General features: G+C 40.0%; 1 protein-coding gene across 2 annotated transcripts in view; it reads right to left on the bottom strand.

Annotated features, from left to right (window-relative positions):
- GFPT2 (glutamine--fructose-6-phosphate transaminase 2) overlaps positions 1 to 24,412 on the bottom strand; it is a 74,835-nt gene that overhangs the window by 18,419 nt on the left and 32,004 nt on the right. The window contains exons 5-13 of one of the 2 annotated variants that reach the window (XM_085617930.1): positions 22,441 to 22,499; positions 21,871 to 22,005; positions 19,605 to 19,666; positions 18,334 to 18,413; positions 15,061 to 15,147; positions 14,574 to 14,694; positions 12,616 to 12,779; positions 9,938 to 10,033; positions 8,510 to 8,607 (exon numbers count right to left, since the gene is read on the bottom strand). In XM_085617930.1, the coding sequence (XP_085474056.1) occupies positions 8,510 to 8,607; positions 9,938 to 10,033; positions 12,616 to 12,779; positions 14,574 to 14,694; positions 15,061 to 15,147; positions 18,334 to 18,413; positions 19,605 to 19,666; positions 21,871 to 22,005; positions 22,441 to 22,499 (902 nt within the window). The remainder of the gene's footprint in view (positions 1 to 8,509; positions 8,608 to 9,937; positions 10,034 to 12,615; positions 12,780 to 14,573; positions 14,695 to 15,060; positions 15,148 to 18,333; positions 18,414 to 19,604; positions 19,667 to 21,870; positions 22,006 to 22,440; positions 22,500 to 24,412) is intronic. The other variant, XM_085617931.1, reaches the window with a different exon arrangement.

The raw sequence follows: 24,412 nt of genomic DNA on the forward strand, positions 1-24,412 counted from the left end.
CAAGAGAACTTTATTTCGGAGAGAATCTCCATAAAAGGTACATAAAATGATAATTTAAAAGAGCGTTTAAAAACATACATTGGATAATAAAAAGTGGTTAAAATGGTTAGACATAAAACATTAAAAATGCCAGGACATCTATAAGTCCGCTGGTTACAACAGTCATGTACAATTTAACCCGGTGCAATTTGAATCAGGTAAGCATTTTCAGGTACCGTTTTCTCGAATGCCAGAAAGCCCCCAGAAATTTGGCCACAGCAAACACAATATGAGCAGCCATTTCACTCTTGAGGATTCTGAAGGCTTCATGACACCTAATAAAACCTAAATTCCTACAAATGGGAATGATCCATTTTCTGCGCGCCTCACTATAGCCCGGACAAAAAAATATAATATGCAGCTCGGTTTCGTCAGTTACTCTGCATGCCAGGCAAGTGCTGGGTGCAGACTTGGACCAATGACTAGTAAATGCACGGATTGGCAAGGACCCGTGCCTCCATTGTAGGTAAAGCTTCCTAATTAGTACAGGGTAAATATTGTCGAAGGTTGGTTCGAAACTATAGGCATTTTTAATACAGAGAAATTGCTCCGTTAGAGTCCCTAAGGTTATGGAGGAATATAATGTGGGATCCTTGGAGTTATAATGCAATTTAGTTAGAACCTTTTTTGGGAGCCTGGGGCAGGCATCCAGGGGGTCACTCCAGAGAGTGTCAAGGCCTAAACCCACCAGACTGCTCCTTACGAATTTGAACCAGGCAATATTCCCCGAGTTTGGAAGACTAAGGACTTCCTGCAGGCCCTGTCTATAATGAATCAATTCGGGGACTGCCCACAATCTACGCCAGTAGATCAGAGGGCGGAGCGCCAGTTCATCTTCCAGGGGTCTGATGCCTAGATCGAGTCTTAATGGCACTAGGGGTGTGCTTGAAGGGAGGGCTACTAGGCACCTGAGAAACCTATTCTCCTCTTTTGTCAAGCTTGGCGAGACTTTATGACCCCATAGTTCGCTGCCATAAATGACAGCTCCTCTAGCTTGCACCCTATAAATATGTAGCGGAGGACCTATGGGTTTGAGGGTCGACCTATTCTTCCCCACCAGCCTTAGTATCCCACCCGCGTGTTGCACTAATTTTAGCCTTGCTTTCTCCTGATGCGGACCCAATATTTTACATTTTGTAATCTTAATTAAATCATCAGTACTTTATACCCCACACATTTGTGCCCTGGAGGGTATTTAACCAGCCCATTATTTATTTGCTTATGAAGCATTAGACATTGACTACATAACACATGTGCAAGGTATTATCTTTACAAAAAGAGCAGTGGGTAACAAGATGAGACGAGTCTTGTCACTAAGTCAAGTTTAGGTACACCAAATAGAAAGGTTATGTTAGTAACCCAGCCCACAGGTTACTAAGCTTCATGGGCTACAGCAATGGGTATTGAAATGTGTCAAGTTAAATGTTATCCCTGTACTATCCTATAAGGAATCTCTAACCAGAAGAACTTGTTTCATTAAAAGAGACTGCGAAATTTAAGTCTAGCCTAAAGAGCAACTGGATCAGAGCAAGTAACAGTGAATGGGAATTCAGTTTCTTAGAGTTTATGACTTATATCATCAAGACAAGTAGGACCCTAAATACAATGGAGCAGCTAATCCACTTTCAGATATACAATTCAATGTGACCCTAAGGTGGAATTTCACACCATGCACAAACTGCCCTGATGCAAGTATTTTACTTTACCACAAATCAGCATGGCTTATAGCTCACATTTCCATTTTCCACAATTAGAACTAGATAGAACATGGATAATAACCCTGTTAACCCTCACTCAGAGGCCTGGAACTCAGAACCAGGTGCAAATTGTTAATCTGTTAATTGCTTCACCTGTGCAAATGATTTAGAGAGTTCCTAATTTGTATTTTGGGGATAGATTTAATTGGTTGCAATCTGATATGTCAACATCTAATCACTTCTTGCCACCTTTCTTAAATGGACCCAATGATGCTGTGCTTTGAAATGGTACAGGAAGGATAAGGAGACACTGTAGAAGGAAGAATAGGTGGTCCTAACTCAAGCAATGCCAGGCCCAGCATCACCACTGATTTGCCTCCAGGATGTTAAAACATAGATTTTAAAACCTGGGCTTTGTTTACACATAGGACTGAGGTCAGAGAAGCTTCCCTCATTGTTCATGGAGGCTATGCTACCCACAACCATCTTAAGGTACCTTTGTGTAACCCCATGTGTTCATATTGTTCATATTGGGAAAGTGAACAAGCATTTTCAATGCAATAGGTCTTGCATTATTAAAGTGTGAGCTGTTGGCATTGCTAATAATAATGCAACGCCAATAGCAGCTCAAAGATTCAGTAATGTGAGACCTATTGCATTGCAATTGTTTTTTTTTGTTGTTTTTTTTATATAGCACGAACTTGAGTGAAAGGTGTGTATTTATGCCGCATTGAGTACAGTGTAATTATGTGTTGTGTTATAATGTGGCACAGAGTGGTATTGTGTGGAGTGTATTTATCTTGCGTTAAGTAGAGTAATTATGGGATGTGCAATCATGTAGTACTGAGTGACAGGTCGAGTGTATTTATGTTGTATTGAATACAGTGTTATTATGTGATGTGTAATCACACAACCACACCCAACCACACAACCACACACACATACACAACCACACACCCACAACCACACACGCAACCTCAACCACACACGCAACCTCAACCACACACACAATCACAACTATCAGAACCACACACACACAACCACACACACACACACAACCACACACACACAGCCACCCACACACACACAGCCACCCAAACAACCACACACACACAACCACACACACATAGCCACCCACACAAACACACACTCACACAACCACACACAACCACACACAACTTGAGGGAATCGGGTAACGGAAAGAGAAAGAACTCTATCCAAAATCCCACGTTTTCAGTCCAGTCAGAAAGTATGACTTAGCCCCAACGAGTCCTTGTTTTGTAACTAAGCAGATACAGTCAATTATTTCAGTAAGCCTGACGCGACATTAGAAAAAGAGAAGTAAAGTGCAATTATTAGGCACGCATTGTTTACCTTGTAACGAAGTAAATATTTGCCGCATATTTTCATTTACTTTGCCTTGTAACCGCCTTCATTTATTTTACCTTGTAACCGCGTAAAGATTAGCCACGCATTCCTCCCAATTAGGCAACAAACTGTATTGCAGCCGCAAAGCCACAAGTAAAGTGATCGCAAAACTGAAAGCAAAGCCACAAGTAAAGCGATCGCGAAACCGAAAGCAATCGCTTTTGGAAGCAGAGACAGCCGCCAATGGTGCGCGCGCCACAGACAGCCATATGGTTTCAATTATCGCGCCCGTGTTTGGGCACGATAATTGAAACCAGATAGTCTTTAGTGCGCGTAACAGACACCAAAAGGCCGTGGGTGGAGCAATGCGCCCTCCTTTGGCCTATTGCGTACTCTGTCTAAAAAATCCAGCCACTAAAAGCCGAATAATAGAAGACAAAACAAAAAACACAAGCACTAGCGTGTACGATTCCAGGGTCCATTTCTGAACCCCGGACAAAAGGACTCTCGCTGCGCAAGCACTGCTATGCAGTGCAACGCTAGGCGCGAGACCTAAAAATGTGAATGCCAACAAACTCACAAGTTTGTGGGTATACATAGACTTTCCGGGGCACCCCCAACAGGGAACATTCACTTGCCATCCATTGAAGCAGATTTAGACCCATCTAATGTACACAGATTTATAAGTTCACGTTCACATTTTGGAAATACAGAGTGTGAATTCACATTTGCAAAGTGGGTTGGTGTGAATCCCCCTCTTTAGCAGCAACAGCGGGGGTTCTTGATGGGCCTCCTCTTTCTGCAACTCGGCAGACAAAGGCTCATAATTAACGTTAACCAAAGGGAGGGTGCATGGGTGGCATATTGAAGGGATGGATGAATGTGTGAGTGAAAAGGTGGATTAGGGTGAGTGAAAGCGTAGATGGGAGATGGATGGATTTCTACAATCGTACATTCTCAGGTATTGCCCAGAGAATCTGGAACTACCTTCCTCCGGAAACTAGACTGATTCCTTCTATACTCGTCTTCAAAAGGGAAGTGAAAACTACACTGATGAACTCCGCGCTGAGCTAGAAACTTTTGTCCTTTTGTGTCCTATCACGTACCGCTGATTGATGGCCTACTTGGCAATTGTATTGTCCCATTGCCTGCCTCTTTATGTCATTTTGTTGTCATTTTTTCCCCGCTGTTATATCATTGTTGTTCTCCCATAATTATCTACCTATGGGTTCCTCAACTCATATGTAAAGTGCTCTGATACCCACTAGGGTCACGTTCGCGCTGTATAAAAGTTTTTAAAATAAGATGGATGAATGAGTGAAAGGATGGATTTATGGCTAGATGAGGGAAAGAATGGATGAATGAGTGAAGGAGGATGGATGGATATGTTGCGTGACAGAGTGGGCGAATGAGCGAATGGATAGATGAATGAAATTAAGGATGGATGGATGAGGGAAAGAGAGGATGGAGAGGTAGCTAAACAGATGAACTGGTGGATGGATAAATGGAGTAGAAGGGTGGAGGAGTGGAAGGACTGATCGATGAGTGATGGAATGGATGGATCAGTAAATGGGAGGATAGAAGAATGCATGGATGGATGGACTGCATGAAAGTGGATGAATGTAAGAATGGATGAGTTGAAGGATGGATGGATGAGTCAAGGTGAAGATGGGCGGATGGATGCATTGATGGCTAGCGTGAATGGGTGGATGTATGGACAGAGTGAAAGGGTGGATGAGTGGATGGGTGGATGAGTGAAAGGATTGGAGTAAAGAGCGATGAGTGAAAGGATGGTTGTTAGAGTGGATGAGTGAAAGAGTCCATAGATGAGTGAAAGGGAGGATGGATGGATGGATGAATTGAGTGAATGGGTGGATGTATGGACAGAGTTAAAGGGTGGATGAGTGAAAGGATGGATGGTTGGATGGATGGGTGAAGGGATTGATGTAAAGATGGATGAGTGAAAGGATGGCTGTAAAAAGGGCTCAGTGAAAGAGTCGATGGTTGGGTGAAAGGGAGGATGAATTAATGGGTAAAAGAATGGAAGGGCAAATGAAAGGGAGGGTGAATGGATTGACATATGGTCAAAGCATGGATGGATGAGTGAGTGAAAGAATGGATGGATGTGTGAAAGGGTAAATGGATTGATAAGGTAAAGATGGATGGATGAATGAAAGGATGGGTGAATGAGTGAAAGGATGGATGGAGGAATGGAAGAGTGAAAGGCTGAGCGAAGGATGGATGAATGAATTAGTGAAAGGGGATGTATGAGTGAAAGGTTGGATGGGTGGGTGGATGGATGGGGTGGAAGGATGGATGAATGAGTGAAAGGGTGGATGGAGGGTTGAAAGAAAGGATGGATAGGTTTGGAGATGGATGGGGAGGTTTGGAGATGGGTGGGTGGGCAGACAGAATGGTGAAAGACTGACTGATAGATGAAAGAATGAATGGATGACAGAATGTAAAGGTGAAAAGGTGGATATTAGTGGATAGCTGGAAGGATGAAAGGATAGATGCTTGGGTGGAAGAGACAAGAGAACTCCTATGGGGAGGGTCACAGTGACTTGCATCATGCCATAAGAGCTTTGGTTAAAAGTGAGGGGTGTTTTAATTCTCTGTCTACTCCCTTGCTCGCAAAACAATCCACTTGCTGATGTAAGTTCAATGTACATGTGTAATTGTCTTCGTGAGTCGTGCATGCCCCACCGTGGTATTCTTAGCAAATCACGATACAGTGTCAGGGCAATTAGCATGTGCACGTTTAGGTAGCGTGGAGGAATCGCCTATGTGCATGCGCACAGCATCTTTTTATCATTAAAAAAAATCATGCGTTTCCGCTTTTGAAAAGATTTTCTCACACATGTATTTTTGCGTGAATAAATGCCCTATAAGGTATTGTTTGAGTGTCATGTTGCTAGAATGTCCTGCTACGCTTTTGTTTTGGGGTTTTCACAATTTTTTTCTCAGCTCATTCTCCTTTTGGAGATTGTTACAGATTTACTTCTGTCGACAGCAGGAGTAAATCCATTCCCATAGTGGAAATGGTCAAGGAATACCTCCAAAATTGGTGAGGGTTTAGGTGAAGTGAAACATTTTTTTAAAGCTACAATTGATTCAGGCAAAACATTTTTGCATGGTAGTTGTACATCCTTTACAGATTTGCATGCAAAACTGCAGTCGTGAGTGAGGAAGTATTAATGCATGTAGCTTTTTTAGGAAAACTCCTGGAATCCTTTGAGATTCAAAAATGAGTAAATGTAAGCCCAAACCGAGGAGTAAACCTACTAAAGATGTACATTGAAATTTTTTTGAGAACCCATCCCATTGTTAGCTATTGCAACCGCTACAGAGCAGTATGATGTAATATATAAAGCCCCCGGTGACAATGGACTGTTTCCATGACATTACGGCTTAATAATACCGACCATCAGGTGGCTTTGATTTTTTGGGACCCTGCTGGCTTCTGTCCCCAATTAATAGCACAGAGTCCTGTCCTCTTTGTAACCAGAGATGCGTTCACAGCCCAAACCGGCAGGGTTGGCCCGAGAGCTCAACATATATTCCCCCCATAATTACACAACTTCGTCTGCAAGGCCTGAGTTCTCACCAAAAAAAGCCCCTAATTAGAAGTTAGCAATTTGCTCCGGAAGAGAGGGCAATATTAACTCTTGCTAATGGATGTTTTAATATTTGCAATAGATGTGGTACTACTCGCATCATCAACGCTTAGAAACTGTAGAAGTTTAAACAGAAGCGCTATGCTGTAAAGTCACTGTCACATAGCAGCTCCGCAATGGGCACATGAACTCACTGAGCTATCTTGATGCTGTATCCTACCTTCGCGTGTAACCTTATAAACATGATGGGAACACAGTGAATGATGCTGGAACACCGTGACAATCTATTTGTTTACTTTTGGTATAATCGTGGCACCCGCGCTTTACTTATAACATTAAAAGTAAAGCGCGGGTGCCGCGATTATACCAAACGTAAAGAAATAGATGTTTTTTTCTATTTCTTTACCTTTGGTATAATCGTGGCACCCGGGTGCCGCGCTTATACCAAAAGTTAAGAAAAACAAGCAAATCGCTGGGCAGAAAGGTAGGAAAAGCAGGAGCTTCTGAAGGAAATAGAGATACAGGGACTAACGAGGGTAAAGAGAATGTCTCCGTGAGCCTTGTGCTCGGCTGGCGCCTCGGGCATGTTTACTATGGGAACACATGGGAATGCAAAGCCATTAATCAAGCAGGATGGCTCTGTCTCCCTTCACGCCCAGGGAGGAGGGAGATGCGAGCAGAGCATCAAAGGGCTGGGTGAGAAGGGAGGGGGGAATGCAAGGGTCAAAGCGGCGAAAGTGAAAGTAATCGAGCAGAGCATCAAAGGGCTGGGTGAGAAGGGAGGGGGGAATGCAATGAGCAGAGGAGCAGCTGTGCACGTGCATGTGATCGTGCACTCAAGGTTTAGGCCAGCCAAAAGACTGTGGGTAGCACTTTGAAAATCCCACATATAAAATGTCTCTTCGAGCCTTTGGCTCAGCGAGACCTAAAAAGGGAAACAAGTGGTTAGATGCTCGTACCTGGATCAAGTAGTGTCAAACCAAGCAAAAACCTGAAAAAATAAAAAATTCATCTCCTCTGCTCTTACTTAATTTGCAAGCTATTAGCTCCTCCCATTTTTACCTTTAATTTATGTTTCTGTCACTCTCTCTCTTCATTCTGGTTGTCCCACCAGCACAGAACACCTCAAGGAATTATACTGAAGTCTATATGCCCGAATATCAAGATCAGAAATATCAAACTACAAAAATATTGACTGAGGAATATAAACTTCCACTTTGTCATCAACATAAGTATATATACGTAAATATTAATTTACTATTCTCAACTCTACATTTACATACCTTGAAGTTAAGTTTATCATCAAGGTATGGCTGAGTTAAAAATAGTTTAATCTGTACTTCCCTTCATATACTTAGCTTGTGAATATAGTGGTAGTCCATATTCAGCAGTTGATATTTTTGTAGGTTGATGAGACAAACTTGATAATCTGGTAGTACCTAATGGTAACACTTTGTAAGTAATTATTACTAATATTTAGCATGGGACTTTGATTATCCATCAAAATATTAGTAAATGTCTGGAAAATATTTAAAGGATCCATCCAGGGTAGAGAAAAACTATTTCTTCGTCCAAACCTGAATCCTTAAAAAAAAAACGGCAATAGGCATTGTAATACGTTGCATTGTTTGTAACATTTGTTTGAGTTTTGCAATCTACTGCGATATCATTCACCAGATGGCTATATAAGACAGTAGTTAATTTTCAGAAATAGGTCTTAATCTGGGAGTGCTAGCAGGTGCAACACATATAAAATTTTCATTAGAAATATCTATGTATTGAACTTACAGCAATGGCCGCGTGATAACTTGTTCCACAGCCAATCATTATAAGTCTTCTGCATCTTTTGAATTCCTTCATGTGATCCTTCAGTCCACCAACGAAAACTAAGACAAAGAACCGATATACCATCAGATAATTAATTGATAAACAACTTTACAATAGGTTTAGCTAAGGAGAGTTTTGAATAATCCAAACTGCGACCTCAATTTTATCGTGAGAATGGTAAACTGCTTATTTACTTCAGTCTGTACAGATATACTAATGCAAGAATAAGGGAAAATTGAGCAACAAAGTTTTTTGAAAAATGTGTATTTTTGTTCCGGAACTTCAATCTGGTTGCACACATTTTAAAAAATATATGTCCAATTCACAAAGCTATTTTCACTTGTAAGCTGAACAAAAAGGATTAAATTGTGGGATATATGAATCCAAATTCATGTTTTCTATTCAGAAAATGTGAATTTGAACTTGTCATTAAAATTGCTGACATACATTACTACACCAATTTGGTGTACTATTATGTGTGAATATATTTACTCCAATGGAGGGAGAGTGATATTTCAAGCGTGGGGATTCCCAGGAAGGTTTGCACACTCCAATAAACTTTTGAGTTAGTGGATATTCTGAATTATTTCCACATATCAAATCCACCTTGGAAATGGTTGAAGATTTACTCCGGGCAAGGGGAAAGGTACATCACTTCCAGTGTGGAAATGGTTAGGGAACATGCCCTACATTGATGGGGTGTTGGTAAGAGGTTTCCATAGTGAAAATAACTTACCCGTGGAGAACAAAGAACAAACAAGTTAGCTGGTGCATTTGTACTATACATTCTACTATATACTTGTGCTATATTCACACATACATATTTGCTCATAATAAAATGTAACTCACAATAGAATTCCAAAAGTACCCCTGTGAAAAAAAATTAAGTTGCTGTTTCATAGGGTTACTCCTAGAAACCTTTGTGAATTCTAAAAAAGTAAAAATATATTATAAATAAAAATAAAAATTATCACAGACTTTAAATATAAGACTTTCCTAATTCACATCTGCATATAAGAGGTATTCATATTAACCAGTTGAATGGTACTCATTTATCCTATGGCACACCCTTCACCCAATTTAAAAATTGAGACTCCGTGTAGGTTTCATAAATTTTGATTGGTTGTGGAAAGTTATACATAATATTATTCCCAACTGAAACTATATTTTTAAACTTCCAAATATGAATATATGTATTTAGTTGGCTTACATAGCACATGCCTAGCTACAAAGCAATTGGCCACTGAAGATGATTTAGAATTTACATCAAGTAGTGTATAACAAGGAGAGAGGGAAGAGGAGGAAAGGGAAGAGGGACAAACATCCAAAGCAAAGAAATATTTAACATTTTGTTCATGCACATTAGTAAAAGACATAAGGAAACAGTACCTGTGTTGTTTTCAAAATTTACTCTTCCTCTCATAGTATTGAACACGGATTCTGGTTGTTCAAAGATTTCTTTCTGCATAAAAGCACTGAAGTTTCCTATTAAGTATTTAAATGTCAGTTGTTTATTGCTTCAGCTTTTCTGCATATTAGATATATTATAGACTTAAAAGTTGAAAATAGGTAACCACACTGAAGTTATTCAGTGTGATCCACAAACAAGTCATTTTACTTCTGCCTTTTACATTGATAACATCAAATGTAAACACATTGAAATGAACATAAACATAACAATGTGTCTAATATCAGTCTAATATTCAGTCAAGTGATGGTGCCTGGAAGTGGCTTAAGTGTGTAGAAGCAGGGTAGATTTGTTAGTTAACCTGGAACAATATAGCTGCACCAAGATTCAGGACAACAAAGAGTTAACAGTATTTTGTAAGAAGCAGTGTGCATGATATAAGAAAAAATGTATAATATTAGATGTGAAATCATAGCAGGATCAGCTTGGTATATGATCTATTGTGAACTTAGATAAGATGTTCTGAGGGTCAGTCAGTTTGAAGCCGAGAGGCTGATTGATATTTTATAAACAGAGCTGCCCAGTTTTATTAGTGCTGAAGTGTTCTAGAGTACAAGCTGGGAGATAGGGAGCTTCATAGATAGCACATACAATTTACGATTGGTATGCATGGGGGTGGGGGAGGACATGTTTTCCCGGCCAATCTGCCTTTCAAGAAGTGGAGAGAAGGTTGAGGCAAGACTGATTTTATAGTGGTCAAGACACCTGCCTTGGGAAAAGTGCAGCTGGATTCTAGAACATTCTCAAAGGAATGAATGGTAGCTTTTTGACCATTTAAGACTGTGTTTTTGAAAATTTAGTTAAGATTCGCATAAGGGAGTGCATCAAAGCACAATGCAATGCTAAGCCCCTCTTCTATAGTGCAGTAAAACAACCTCTTCAGGAAATAGATCACCCACACTGAATGGAAAGGAAAGTCATTGGTTGCTTCCTTGCTATATTCATTCTATATTTTCTATAGAATATATAGTCTATATTTTCTTGCTTTTTGCCAGAGTATCAAATTTTGCGCCTTAAACCAAGAACTCTGTGCTGGGCAGACAGGACACCAACCAATAATTGTAGGGCTTTCGCAAACCTCACTTATAGCCACACTGGAACATGACCTGTGCACAATACGAAGGTAGTACCAGAACAATATTTCTCGAGCATGGTGCATGCCTTTTACATCTATCTATCTATCTATCTATCTATGTATGTATGTATCTATCTATCTATCTATATATATAAAACACGCTATTTTCTAAAAATGATAGTAGAAAATTGGCACAATGTCAAAAATTGACATCAAAATGTGTAAAATACCAAAAAATAGATTTAAATATAGAAATAGTTTTTATAGCAAATAAAATAATAAAACTATTGTGGAAAAAGAAATCATAATTCACAGTCGCAGTCACAGTGCTACCATTTAAATGACCTACACACCAGCATGTTCTGTTACATAAACGTCATTTTTCAATAGTGCTGCAATACTAATTAGCATATATAATTATGCACCCTGGGTCATAGAGCCTAAAGAGTAAATACAAGGACTGCATCACATTGTGTAAATTTGTAAAATGTAAATGTAAATTTGATACTTGTATAGCGCACTACTCACCCGCAAGGGTCTCAAGGCGCTTGTACGAATACCGCTGTGGAACCCATCCTGGCTTTCCCTGTGAGGCGTCCACTCCTGGGCACCCCCAAGGTGGAGGCCAGGCATCCTTAGCGTTGTGGGGGCCGTTGTGGAGATTAAGCAAGCTATTGCCCAGAGTTGCAGAGTGGGACTCCATTTTTGGAATAGGCACCGAGGCGAGAATTATCAGGTCCGTGGAAATTTTGAGCCCAAGACCCGCCGAGGCGGGGAATTGAACACTGGTCCCGGGCTAGACCTCTGCATCAGGGTCTGCCGCTCCAATCATTGAGCCACACTTCTCCATTGTGCAGAATTTGGGTTAGCGCAAATCGACGAGATATATGTTACGCAGCCTCGGAACACACCAACTTCCTCTCATACCTGAATTATCAATTTCTGATTTGGGGCCTATTCCAGCTACCACTGGAGCACAGGTGTTGGTATCCCAGTCTAACCAGCACAAATGTGCTTCAATCATAAAGTGGCATTTTTTGGTTCTGCATAAGAAATACCTGGGTAAATACATAGCTAAATTAATAGCTATTACCAGGGTGTCCATCGTTCATTGATAAGACCTGACAGAAGGACAATCTGATCTTGGCAGTGGCATAAACAGGATTAAAAAGCGTTTGACATGTGGGATTAGAGGTGTAAAATGTTTTTTTCATAAAGAAGTTGTTTTACGCAGGTGTATGTTGTGTGCAAGTTGTGTGTGATATTGGTGTGGTTAGCTTTCCTGTTATTTCAGTTCATTCATTTTGCATGCTTTCTGCAGTAGGATTTTGTGTTCTGCAGAGTATTATAACTTTTTCTGCAAATCGGGAGCATTTGATGCTGGGACATTTAAACGCAGTGCTTAGAAGATCGTGCCATAAATATTTCTAGAAAGCATTACGTGTGCACTTGCTCCCCATGAGAAGACTCTGTAGGAATGCTTATCACAATTCAGCAGTCATCTCTGAGGACTGTGGAGCCCACCTTTCATGATTTGCTGCAACTCCATCTGCAGGGTCTGGATGGCGCGCGAGGCGTCATCTCCAGCTGAACGTTTGATTCGGTGGATGCAAAGTTTCCCCTCGGCCACAGATGCAATGTCATCCTCCTCCACGAAAATCACCTTGTTGGTGTGTTCAATAATGGCACTAGGGGAAAAAATGAAAGACACATGCATGGTTTGCTTTGATAGCATGTAAAACATTGTATGTGAAGTGACACTGTTCGTTTCTCTAAAACTGCAACACTATATTAAGATAACAACTATAAGGAAGAGTTTCAACATAAGGAAAAACGATATACATTCAAAATGTATATACATTATCATCATATTTAATATTAATCTGCCAGTAAATTGTTAAAAGATTCTCAGTTCTAAGTAAGCTAGTATAAAGAACCACAGAGTGCCTACTCTATGTATTTATTTTCTTCACTTTTCTCTAATGAATTATATTGACAACCCAACACATATACCAAATCGTAAATGAAATCTAATGACACGTACACGAAATTAACATACTGCAATACAATAGTACTGACGCAACTTCATTTGGCCTCGAGAAATTACAGCTGTCTGGATTTATCAAGTATATTATGCTGTGTACAGATTCCCAAAATAGATTTCCTAAATACAGTGATGGCTTTCTTAATTGTAGTAATAGATTGTGATTAGGGGTCCCAGTTGCATGTTTTTTTTTTCTTTGGATGTATACGTCTATATTAATCCAGACATTTTCCTTATTTTTATGTCACAGCTAGTACATTTCCACTTTTATTTGAACAATTCACTTTCACAATTCAATGGTTGGAGGGTTTTAGAGCAATAGGTATCTATATACCATAAAGTATTACACTCATGTGAAAGCATTATCATTGTAGTATTATCACTTGTGCACATCTTCACTTATCTGAACTTCATTAAGAAGCCTCATCCTGTTTCTTACCTCACTGTACAGTCAACATACAAAGCCATTAGCTTGGTAATTACTCATGATTGATACAACGGCGATGCACCTAAATGAGTATGCACTTTCTCCATTTTTCTCTTTTGAAAAATAGATACATGCATGGAAACAGATTTTATTCTGTCTGCATTCATACGTAAACATCTGTATAAATAAAAAGTGAAAGCTTTATTTATATTTACATGGTTTTTGAACAGCCAGCCTAAGTAAATTTGTTAACTTATACAATGACAACTGTCCCAATGATTCACACAAAAGAATTTAGGGCTGATTCAGAGAGGTAACTTACACTTTGGGAGAATTTACACTTTGAGTATATTTACTACTTGGCCATTCACAAAATCCAAGTGCAAATTTACCCCAAAAGTGTAGCATTCATACCTTCGCTAACTAAAGTTTATATGAAAAACAACACCCAGACGTATGTGCATAAGACCGAGCATCCTGAACCGCAATTATAGACGCTAAGTCTTATGCACAATCACATACATCTGTAACTAACAACGTATTGGATGATTGACTCTGGTCTAATCCGGGTCCACGTGAGCAGATAAAGGGTTGTCCTTGTGATGAAATACACTTCGCTAACTGAAGGGCTTGGAAGTAATTAACGCTTTTGAGTAAGTTCCCTAATTTTTGGAGGTTCACCAAATCGGAGTGTAAGTTACACTTTGAATTAAATTTACACTTGAATTTTGTGAATATCCAAAAACAAGCAGAAAAGAAGTAAACTTAATCAAAAGTGCAAATTACTTAAGAGTCAATAGCGCCCAGGCACTTTAATTTGGTGGCGACGTGAGTTACACTTTTTGAGTAAAGTTAAACTCAGAATTTGTGAATAGCCCAAAAGGTATTAAACTACTCAAAAGTGTTAGTTAACTTTGTGAATCAGGCCCTATATATTTTAACACATTTCATTTTCTTACATATTTGTTTACATTTGAAACACAATTTAGAATATATTTCTTCATCAAATACCTTGCATCTGAAGCAAAAAAATATTCCACACTTTTTTCATTTCCAACCGGGTAAAGGCAGGTGGAGCTGTCACGTCTGTTTTTTATGGATTTGCAGTTATTCCGGATATCAATATTATTGCCTGTTGGGCAAAGGAAAAAGTGCTAGTTAAGCAGATATCCTTCATGATGGCCTATTTCATTCCCAGGCTGCAGAAATATCTTGCAATTACACATGCTACAGTAATGCACCACAAAAGGAATTTATGATTTTTGGCAGAAAAGATACCCATACTGTCATTACAGGTTGGATTTAGCTATATTGAGCTGTACATAATAATATAATTAATTTTGATAGATTTGCATATAGAAATTAGTTAAGGGAAAAGAAAAAAGGACATCAATGAAGCTCCCACTACAAAAATCGAGCTCAGATTCAAAATTGCGCTCTAAACAACCAAAGCCAAAAACAACAGGCCCAGATAAGAATGTATAGAGCAATACTCCACCTATGATAACATGTTCCAATTGTTGCAAAGCGGTAGATTTTGTGGAAAGGCTACACTGTGTGTCCAAAGTGTATGAGCTCTGGGATACTGGATAAAATAAATGTTGAAAAAGAAGTCAAGACAAGGCTAATTTGACAATCAAATACGATGCATAATTAATAATATAATGCTTAGATATGACAAATGCATGCAGTGGTAGCTCGGGTCTGCATTTGAATCACACAGAACATGCATGCCAATATATGTTTGATTGTGCATGTGAGATGCATTGTACGCATTTCTTGGCATTGTCTCAGAAGCCATTGATAAGAGCAAAGACAAAGATTTGTTGTTCACTGGTATATTTTAGACAATCAATAAGACAGATTGTCATGGAGGTTCTTTTTTGACCACAGTAGTACCTACCTTTTTCTTCAGATGTGATGATGCACTACCTTACTGGTGCCGATAGACCTGCTATAAACAAGTACATTTTCACACTGATGTTGTAGAGAACATTTAACCTGTCATCAATGAGTTGCTATGCCTTTCAGAAGACCCTTAAGTAAGGGTGGGCGTTACATAAAAACTCTGCGAGATTCTGTGCAGTTTTGCCAAGAGGCAGAAAATGTGTACGTTGCACCGCAACGTAGTGCTGGTAGTGAGAGCAATGAAAGCAGCACTGAAAAATAAGCATGAACAGCACCATGTGGTGTGCAAGTGCCACCGGCTATTCGAGTTGATTTTCCTGCAGTTCAAGTAGAAATCCACTCGCGAAGCGGCTCTCTGATCGCTCGTGACCTTTCACATTAGAAAATCATGCTAGGAGATACCAAATCTTATTTGTGCACACCTGCTTACATTTTTGGACATTCTGGCAAGAAAATATGCCCGTCACGCGGTGATTGGGGGAATATGGCCAGAACGCCACTGTACAAGAATAATAATAATCGTACTTTGCACAAGTGAAATTACAAGTGGACATCCCTCATTTGCATGGGATGTGGCCCAATGCAACTAAGGGAACACATTGCTGTTGTATCTGGGACGTACTACAGTTGCATCAACAGCTATCGGGAGGAAAACTGATTGTATACCACAAAGAGTTGGCACACAATTAGTGATCCCACTGAGGGTACCTCTTACTAGGGGGAGTAAGAGGTAGCAGAGGATCCTAGGCACCCCCTGAAGAGACTGCATTATTTCACTGATCTCACCTGCAGGGGGATTTCTACCTCTTTGAACTGCAGGCCGGGACGTGGCCGGAAGTAAAAAGTGGACTGCAGCTTCAAAGGGTCATTCAGCATTTGTATAGTGCTCTTTTCCCAGGCAGGCATGCGTTCATGCCTGTACTGGGAACAGCACATTTGCTGTGATATGTTACGCTGTCACTCTGCGCGCAGCGTGCCCATCTGAGGATTAGCAGCAGCACAGAGTGGGACAGTGTACACTGTCTGTAATGTGGCCCCTGGTATGTTCCAATATGGATCATGAGAGATGTCCATCAGCAGCCATGAAGAACAGAAAAACTAACATACTTACATCCTTCGTTGTCAGACTTTTACTCAACTAACTGAGACATTACTGATCTGCATAGTAAACCTAGGGATTATATGTTACTAGAAAACGGACTTAATGGATAGACCAATCAGAATGCTCACAGTGAAGGTTTTCACTGGGAATAAAAGCCTACTTTTCACATATCTTAAGCTTGTGATTTCACTAGCCATTTTCTCACACTTTTTTTTTTTGCTGCTGCTTAACTCTTCTCATGGTACTCATGATGCCACAAAGAACATTAGAGAAAAACAGAGTTTATATGTTATTTTCAACGAAACGATCAAAATGAGTTTTCTAAACCAGTGCTGTTCCCACGGAACATGTAGGGATAGAATTAATGAAAGTTCTCGAGGGCATAAACATTATGATAACTGCCTTTCAGGTTTCTCAAAAGCCTTCACCGTTGGCACAGGACACATAGTGTAAGTGGGAGGCAAAGAGTTGATAGATAAAGTCTGCCAGGACGTTCATCAATGCAAAGTTAGTCCCATCCTTCCAGACTGCTGTAAAGCCTCTCCCCCTTTTCAGTTGCAGTGAGGCATGAATATTATTTGGCAACTCTTGCTTTTCTGAGGGCTCCCATAGTGCCCATCTCTGCAAATATTGTGATTTGGAAAGTGACACATTACCCACAGATACTACAACAGGGCATAGCAGTGGATTGCTTTTGCACTTTCAGTGGCATTTCATGTCCCCCACACACTGCTTTCTGACAGAGGGTTGCGGCTGGGGTACTCAAACACACGTATCTGAGTTACTTTGATTAAATATACCTTGAATTTTACATACTGTGCCCAGCGAGAGCTGATGACCGTGAACTAGTTATGTTTTCAGGATTGTGAAACATGCCAAATAAACTCTACAAAGGTATGTCCGGACCAGAAATGTATATCACAACAAGAAGGTAAGGCATGGAGTCAGGCGCAATTAACATATCAGCACAGGGGTGTCATTTAGGGGGTTCGTCAGAGGCCACAAGAAAGAATAATGGGTAAAGAGAGGCTGCATGGGAAACCCCCAGATTGGACACAAAAATACAGAGTAATCACAAAATGGGAAAGAGTGGTGATGATGTCACCAAGCCTTTCCATCTCCACCCTACAGTCCACGCCCTGTAAAGGAGGAGACAAGTATCTGCCTTATCTTGAAGGAAACAGACAACAGGTTGAATCTGACAACCAGGGAATGATATTCAAGTAAAGAAAGTCGTGGAATCTCCAGAGTATTAGTTTCATCAGCGATTGAGAAGCCAAATATGAGGTAACCGGGCGCGCTTCCAGGGCCTATGGTTTGGCAAGACTTGCTTCGGGATTAAACAGTGTTTCACAACTGAACGAGAGAAAGTAAGCAAGGGATTTCCAGTAATACGTCTGGGTGAGCTTTTCAGGGAGGTTCCTACCATTATGGAATACTTGCATTCTTTCAAATAAAATAAACATTCACACATAACACGGGGAGAGTTCCATGTCCCTTGCCCATGGCTAGGCAATCTCCGAACTCCCTCACAAAAGCAATCCAGTAAAGGGTGACACTGAAAGGGGCAGCTCCAGTCTGCATTCAAGTCACGCAGTCTCCTAAAAAACTGAATCTACATTGTATTTACAGCCGACGTAGGAACAGTCATAATAATAACATAATCTCATTCCATTCAGATTTGTTTTTTAAGAAACAGTGACCATCAAAGATCTGAACTTGAATCTAAATCATTAACACAAATCAATAAGCACAACTTACATGTCCTGTAGAGTATGGGCACATGTTCAGTGGAGAGCTTGTATTTACTGCGTATTCCAATCAGCAGAGGGCTCCCTCTCCTAGTAAAACAAACACATTTAAAATCATATATAATATTTTAAAGTAAATTTAAAGAGACTAAGGGCCTCATGTAGGAAGCCAAATACCGGTCGGTAACGGCCGAAATTCGGTAAATATCCCGTTATCGACCGGTATTTAGGCATTTGCGATGTAGGTGGCAGATTTTCTGGATTCGGTATTTACCGAATCGGAAATTAAGAAATCGGTAAAATACCGATTCGGTAAATACCGAATCCAGAAATGCTATGTAGGGGGCACTCAAGTGAGTGCATCATTGGTGTCTGGATTCGTTATTTACCACCAACTACTAGTTGATGGTAAATGACGAATACCTTTCAAAAAGCATTTTTGTGCTATTTGAAAAGTGCAATGTGGCAGACATACATGTATGTGCGCCACATGTGCACACATGCACGAATCAGGGTTGCAACAGGGTGTCAATGTGACGCCCTGCCACCCATGATAATGCCTCCCCTATGACCGATTCGGTATTTACCGAATCGGTAATGGTAACTGGCTTCCTATTCTTTCCTATGGGCCTCCAGGCCCATAGGAATGAATGGGAAGGGATGCATTATTACCGATTCGGTAAATACCGATTCTTAAATACCGATATTTACCGAATCGGTAATAATTACCGATTGGTTACCTACATTACATTTACCGATTCATAAATACAGAATCGGTAAAATTCGGTATTTATGAATCGGTAAATGTGATGATACCTACATATGGCCCTAAATGACTTATTCGGAAATATTTAGTGAAATTCGGAAATCCTGTCAGTGTAGAGTTACACGGAGGATTCTCGTTGATTCCCAACTTTCTGGCGATATACAAAATGCTTAGCAGTACACATGTACATTTTTGCAAGTACTGCATTACCATAGGTAGTCCTACAAATGTATACCAGAAACATTTCGGCAGTGTTACCCTCTGCAGGAGAAAGTTTATAGTACACTTACATGAGCACATTTAATTTTTATTTTCCCCAAGGAAATATTTTTGGAGTGAATGTTTTTATAGTGATGAATTTACACTAGTAATTCAGTCCTTTTGTACATGCATGTTCAAAGTAGGTGGGAAAATAACTTTGAGAATCAATCAAGCGAAACAAGAAAGCAATAAAACACCATTTATCACCATTACCCCAGAATCCATGGCTGCATTATATCTTGAAGTTCACTAACCTAGTGGCAACAGCTTCTCCTGGATAGTGGGTGCTCTTAAAGACCAGTGCAAACGCTCCCTCCTGAAAAGCAAAAGACCATCTAATATATGAGAAGGTCAAACTAGCTGAGAACTCCATGTGCTTGATGTTAACATATGAACAGTCTTTACAGCAAGGCTTGGTTCTGCTAGAGGGACATATTTTGACAGTTCATTCAAAACATGCCCTTTGCACATATAAAGTGTAGAAGTTGACCAGGGCAGACATTTACAGCCTCAAACTTTCTAGCTGCTAAACTAAGAATGCTTATATTTAGGAATACAATTTTGTTTGTAACTTACAGGTATTCCCCAACTAAAGTGGGCCTCAATTCAATCCTGATATCAGCAATACATGTAAACGAATAAAACGAGTTTATAGCAGACCCTGATGCAGCCAATAAACAGTGGGCGCCATAGAAAAACACTATTAGATATGTAAATAGGTTGATGATGTTGACTGTCAAGATAGAATGTTACTTTCATGTGATTTCCTTTTTAAAAACGGTATTTTTTCAAATAAATAGTGATTCACAGAAATGTTTTTCTACACAGATATATTAGACCACGCATTCTGCTGAATGTACCATGCCCATAAGGTTTAGCTCATATGATTTTCGTTAGAAAAATGTGTGGAATTGATGCTGGGAATTTGCACCTTTTTCTGAGCCTTCCCATCTCACAAAAGTGAAAAACACACCATATACCCACTTTATGCCCAGTCTGTTCTAGTGCCCTTATAACGGACATAGCCATTGGATAAACACTGGTGGTAGCAAAACACTGATAGCTGATTGAAATGTTACAGTGTGACACACCTCCTGAAAAACTCACCTTCCTGGCGCTGAGGCTGGGGGAGGAGTGGTGGCACATTCCTAAGTGCATGAATGTTTGGCTGGCCCTATTGAGCCGGCAAAACATTCATGTGCACTTTGAATGTTCTACACCCAGGCTGCATTACAGCGTGGGTGGAGCACATGCCCAGGGTCCTATTCGCTGACTGAGCACTGAAACACAATGCCTGGACCCATCACAACGCTGCAGGGAAGCCTGGGTGCTTCCGGCTTCTATAGAAGCCAGGATGAGGACAGAGGAAAGGCACCAGCCGGCCGCATCCAGGTAAGTGTTTTTATTTTTAATTATTTAATACGGCCCTTAGACTTTCTGAATGCACCAAAAGTCCCAGGCTCCTGCTTGTGACCACTTAAAGGGCATTGGTGAACAACTGCTACTGGCCTTGGCTCCAAGCTACAGAGCCAAGGATATTTATTAGACAGGATTTCGAAACTCAGCTCCCACTTGGAACACACAGCACCGAGGGTTCATAATGAGAGTGTTGTTTGAGAGGTTAACTGCCTGGCTGAAGCAAAGCTCCTTTAAAGACAGCAAGCTCAATTTCTGTCTTCATAAACACACATTCAGTGTATGAAAGTTTCAAGTTTCAGCCGACAGTACTTTACAAATGACCAAATTGGTGAGAAAATGCTAATCTGAAATATGTATTGAAAAATACATAAATTCAAATAAATAAATGTTTCTATGAAGTTAATCCTTGGGGGCCCTTCAACACTATATAAATGTGTAAATCTTAATTTGTAGATGTACATTCACGTTTAGATTGGTGGGTGAGGATTTGTTCAACATTATGTTCGACCGCCTGTAAAGTTGTAGAAGAGCTTGGCCACTACTCGGATTTGGTTATTGCAAAAGGCATAAGGAGAGTATACAGACACAGCTGTTATTGTGACAGGGGATTTAACTTTAACCTAAGAAGATAAGATAAGGAAAAATTAGTCGATCAGTTAGGTATGTTATGGAACATCCCAAAAGCAGCTGTTTCAACTCAGTGCTCTGAACCTCTAGGAGCCAACCGCTTATCGTCACTTCCGGCTCTAAATCGCACCGCAACTAATGGCCGCCGGCCTTCCGATCACTGGATGCACTATATTTATATATATCCTTTTGAAAGTAAAGTATTCGACATATGTGTACATTTATTCTCCTGTTGTTGCTGTCCCATTGATAGCTACGCCTTTGCCTGGGGATCTGAGGCAGTTGTAGGTGCCAAGGAGAAACCCTTTAGAGAAATTCCAAGTCCACCAATCCGTAACAGTGCATACTGTATAATTAGGAATGTTAATTGACTTTCACGAGTTCAAATGCCCTTTTTTTAACTTTAAATATCACACAGGAGCTCAAAATGCAGTTTTCCTTAATTTCTTTAATAAGAAAATAATCGATACTTACAAGTTGCTGGATGACTCTCTCCACCAAGGTTGAAAAGCTGATGTCCCCGCTCTCTCTGTTGTCGTACAAATACTTTATCAGCTTTGGAATTACTTCCGTATCAGTTTCAGATTCAAATTCATAGCCTTTCAGCTCCTGGAATGTTTTTTGCAAAACGTTAGATAAAATGTTTCTTCTTGCATGCCAAAGATGGCCTTTGGAAGAGAATGTGAAACATTGTTGTAAAGGCACAGTCCCGAATAACAGTTTTATTTTCAGCTACACGCTACAAGAAGATTCACATATTATGCAATTTGTGATTTGTGGGCAGCTCATTAGGTATGCACATGACAGGACTTGCTCACATCAGGCAATATGAGCGCAGTGAGCAGTTATTCATTATTAATCAACATGGGTGTCACTTGTCATGCAACATGACTGATACTGGCCGTTATTTAGTAGTTAAGCACATAAACATTTCTCATACTATGGAACATGAGTGGCCAGGGCAATGATTCAGGAGGTGTGCAAATACGAGTTATCTAATGCAATATGAGTGATATAGACAATTTTCACAAATAATGAACATACCAGAAATTTCTTAAGGTCCTTATAGTTTGTAATAATTCCATTGTGGATGACAGCAAATTCTGAAGAAAAAAAACAGAACAAATAACACTTGTCAATAAATGCAAGTGAATCATTTATGTATAACAGAATTGACCTTAAGTACATGGAACCAGATCTGTTGGAGCCACAGGGCCCCCACCCACGAAAACAATAGTACATCTGCACCTGTAGAGATATATCCGTAGTGTAGTTTTCTTACTTTTTGATATTCACCAATATTTCCACAAGCACACCTCACAAGTTGAGTGAGTCGAAGGTTTACAAGCATATTATTAAACATGTCACACGACTCTTCCCACAGGATCCTACACACGACTCTTCCCACAGAGCATGTACAGAGTTTTCTATAGTGGAAAAGTCTGCACAGGGGAATGGAATACCCTGTGTAAATCCACTGTGGGTTTTTTCTCACCGGGAATAGGTTTTCTCAATTGAGAAACAGTTCGCAGTGGGAGTACACTGCTCCCCTTCCCATCCTGGAAGGGGAGTTACTCAAGCCATAGGCAGGGGAATAACGCTGACCATTTTCAGTGTCGGATGCGCCTAGAGGATGCCCAATATCCTGCATGTTTGAGGGTATTCCTAAACTTCCAAGACAAACCACACCTGGAATGTCCTTCTCCATCCTCATGAGTTGTATTTACCTCACTGAATTCACTGCACTTATGACAGATGTGCACACTCGTAAAACCATTTATGTTCTTCAGGAATCCCCTTGTGGATTCACGGCAATTGTAAAGAAAATTACATTTGGTCATAAACGTATGTTTACTGCTTCCTTTACCCATAAAGTCCACTTGTCATTAGCCATCTCTGGGAAGCCATGTAAAATGACGTTTGAAGCAGTTACAACACGAAAGATGTCTTTTGTTCTTCACACAATTTCACAGTGCATCACACAGACAAAAGTAATCTAACCCCTTAGCCAATTTTGTTTGCTCCCTGCAAAAATTATAAACCGCAGAATCTAAGAAAATCAGTAAATGATTACAACATCACAAACAACTGTGAAGGTAGAGTGTGGAGTTTGATGTCAATGTTTTACCCTTTGGGTCTCTCTTAGAAAAGGCTGACCTTTTATCCTTCTGAGGTCATTACAGAGAGTAGTAATGAGCTAAGTAATATCAGCATTTACTATCAGCAGCAATTTATATTGACCATAAATTGTGGTTGTAAACCATGGTTTGTGCTCCTTTAAATGTTTACAATGCACATGTGGGATTAGGGTGGATTTGCACTTATTGTAATCATTTAATCCTGCACATATTTCATGCGAGGAGCAATCTGCACATCCTTTGTGCAATGTGTACGATAATGGAAAACAGTCACACAGTCTGTACCTCCTGCCACCCTTTGTGGTGCTGAGGCGACTATATATGCCACGTCATAGCAACAATGCCGGTTCACTTCACATTATACTTGTCACTCAAAATTGATGAACTCATGCCATTACACCACTTCAGATAAATACACACAATTTGCAGTAAATATTTAACACAAATGAGGCATTCGCAGTAGACATTCACTGTGACTGTACGGGACATTAGAATCTATTGTTCCTAGTTCTGCTTTTTTTTTTTTTTGCTTTAACTTTATAGCGCAAAATGTGTCTTTGCCTCAGGAATTCATGTGAGAGCAAATTTCGCACAAAAATCTAGCTCGAAATGATGGAGTAACATTTCACATAATAAGGCATAATTTTGCCTAAATGTACCAACATTTCACGTAATTTCACAGAAGAAATTTACAGGAATTTTGCATGCCCCTAGATGTTCAATACTTTAGCACAGACACGTGTTTTCATAAAGACTTTGTCTCAAAAGAGAATATCTTTGAGAAGTGTTTAATTGAAGGCATAGTCATGGGATGACAAATGGAGAGGGTCTGGTGATGACATATCTACAATCGAAGTGAATAAGGGGTCAAGTTGTGA

The sequence above is a fragment of the Triturus cristatus genome, chromosome 7 (genome assembly GCF_964204655.1).
Source record: "Triturus cristatus chromosome 7, aTriCri1.1, whole genome shotgun sequence".
NCBI lineage: Eukaryota > Metazoa > Chordata > Amphibia > Caudata > Salamandridae > Triturus > Triturus cristatus.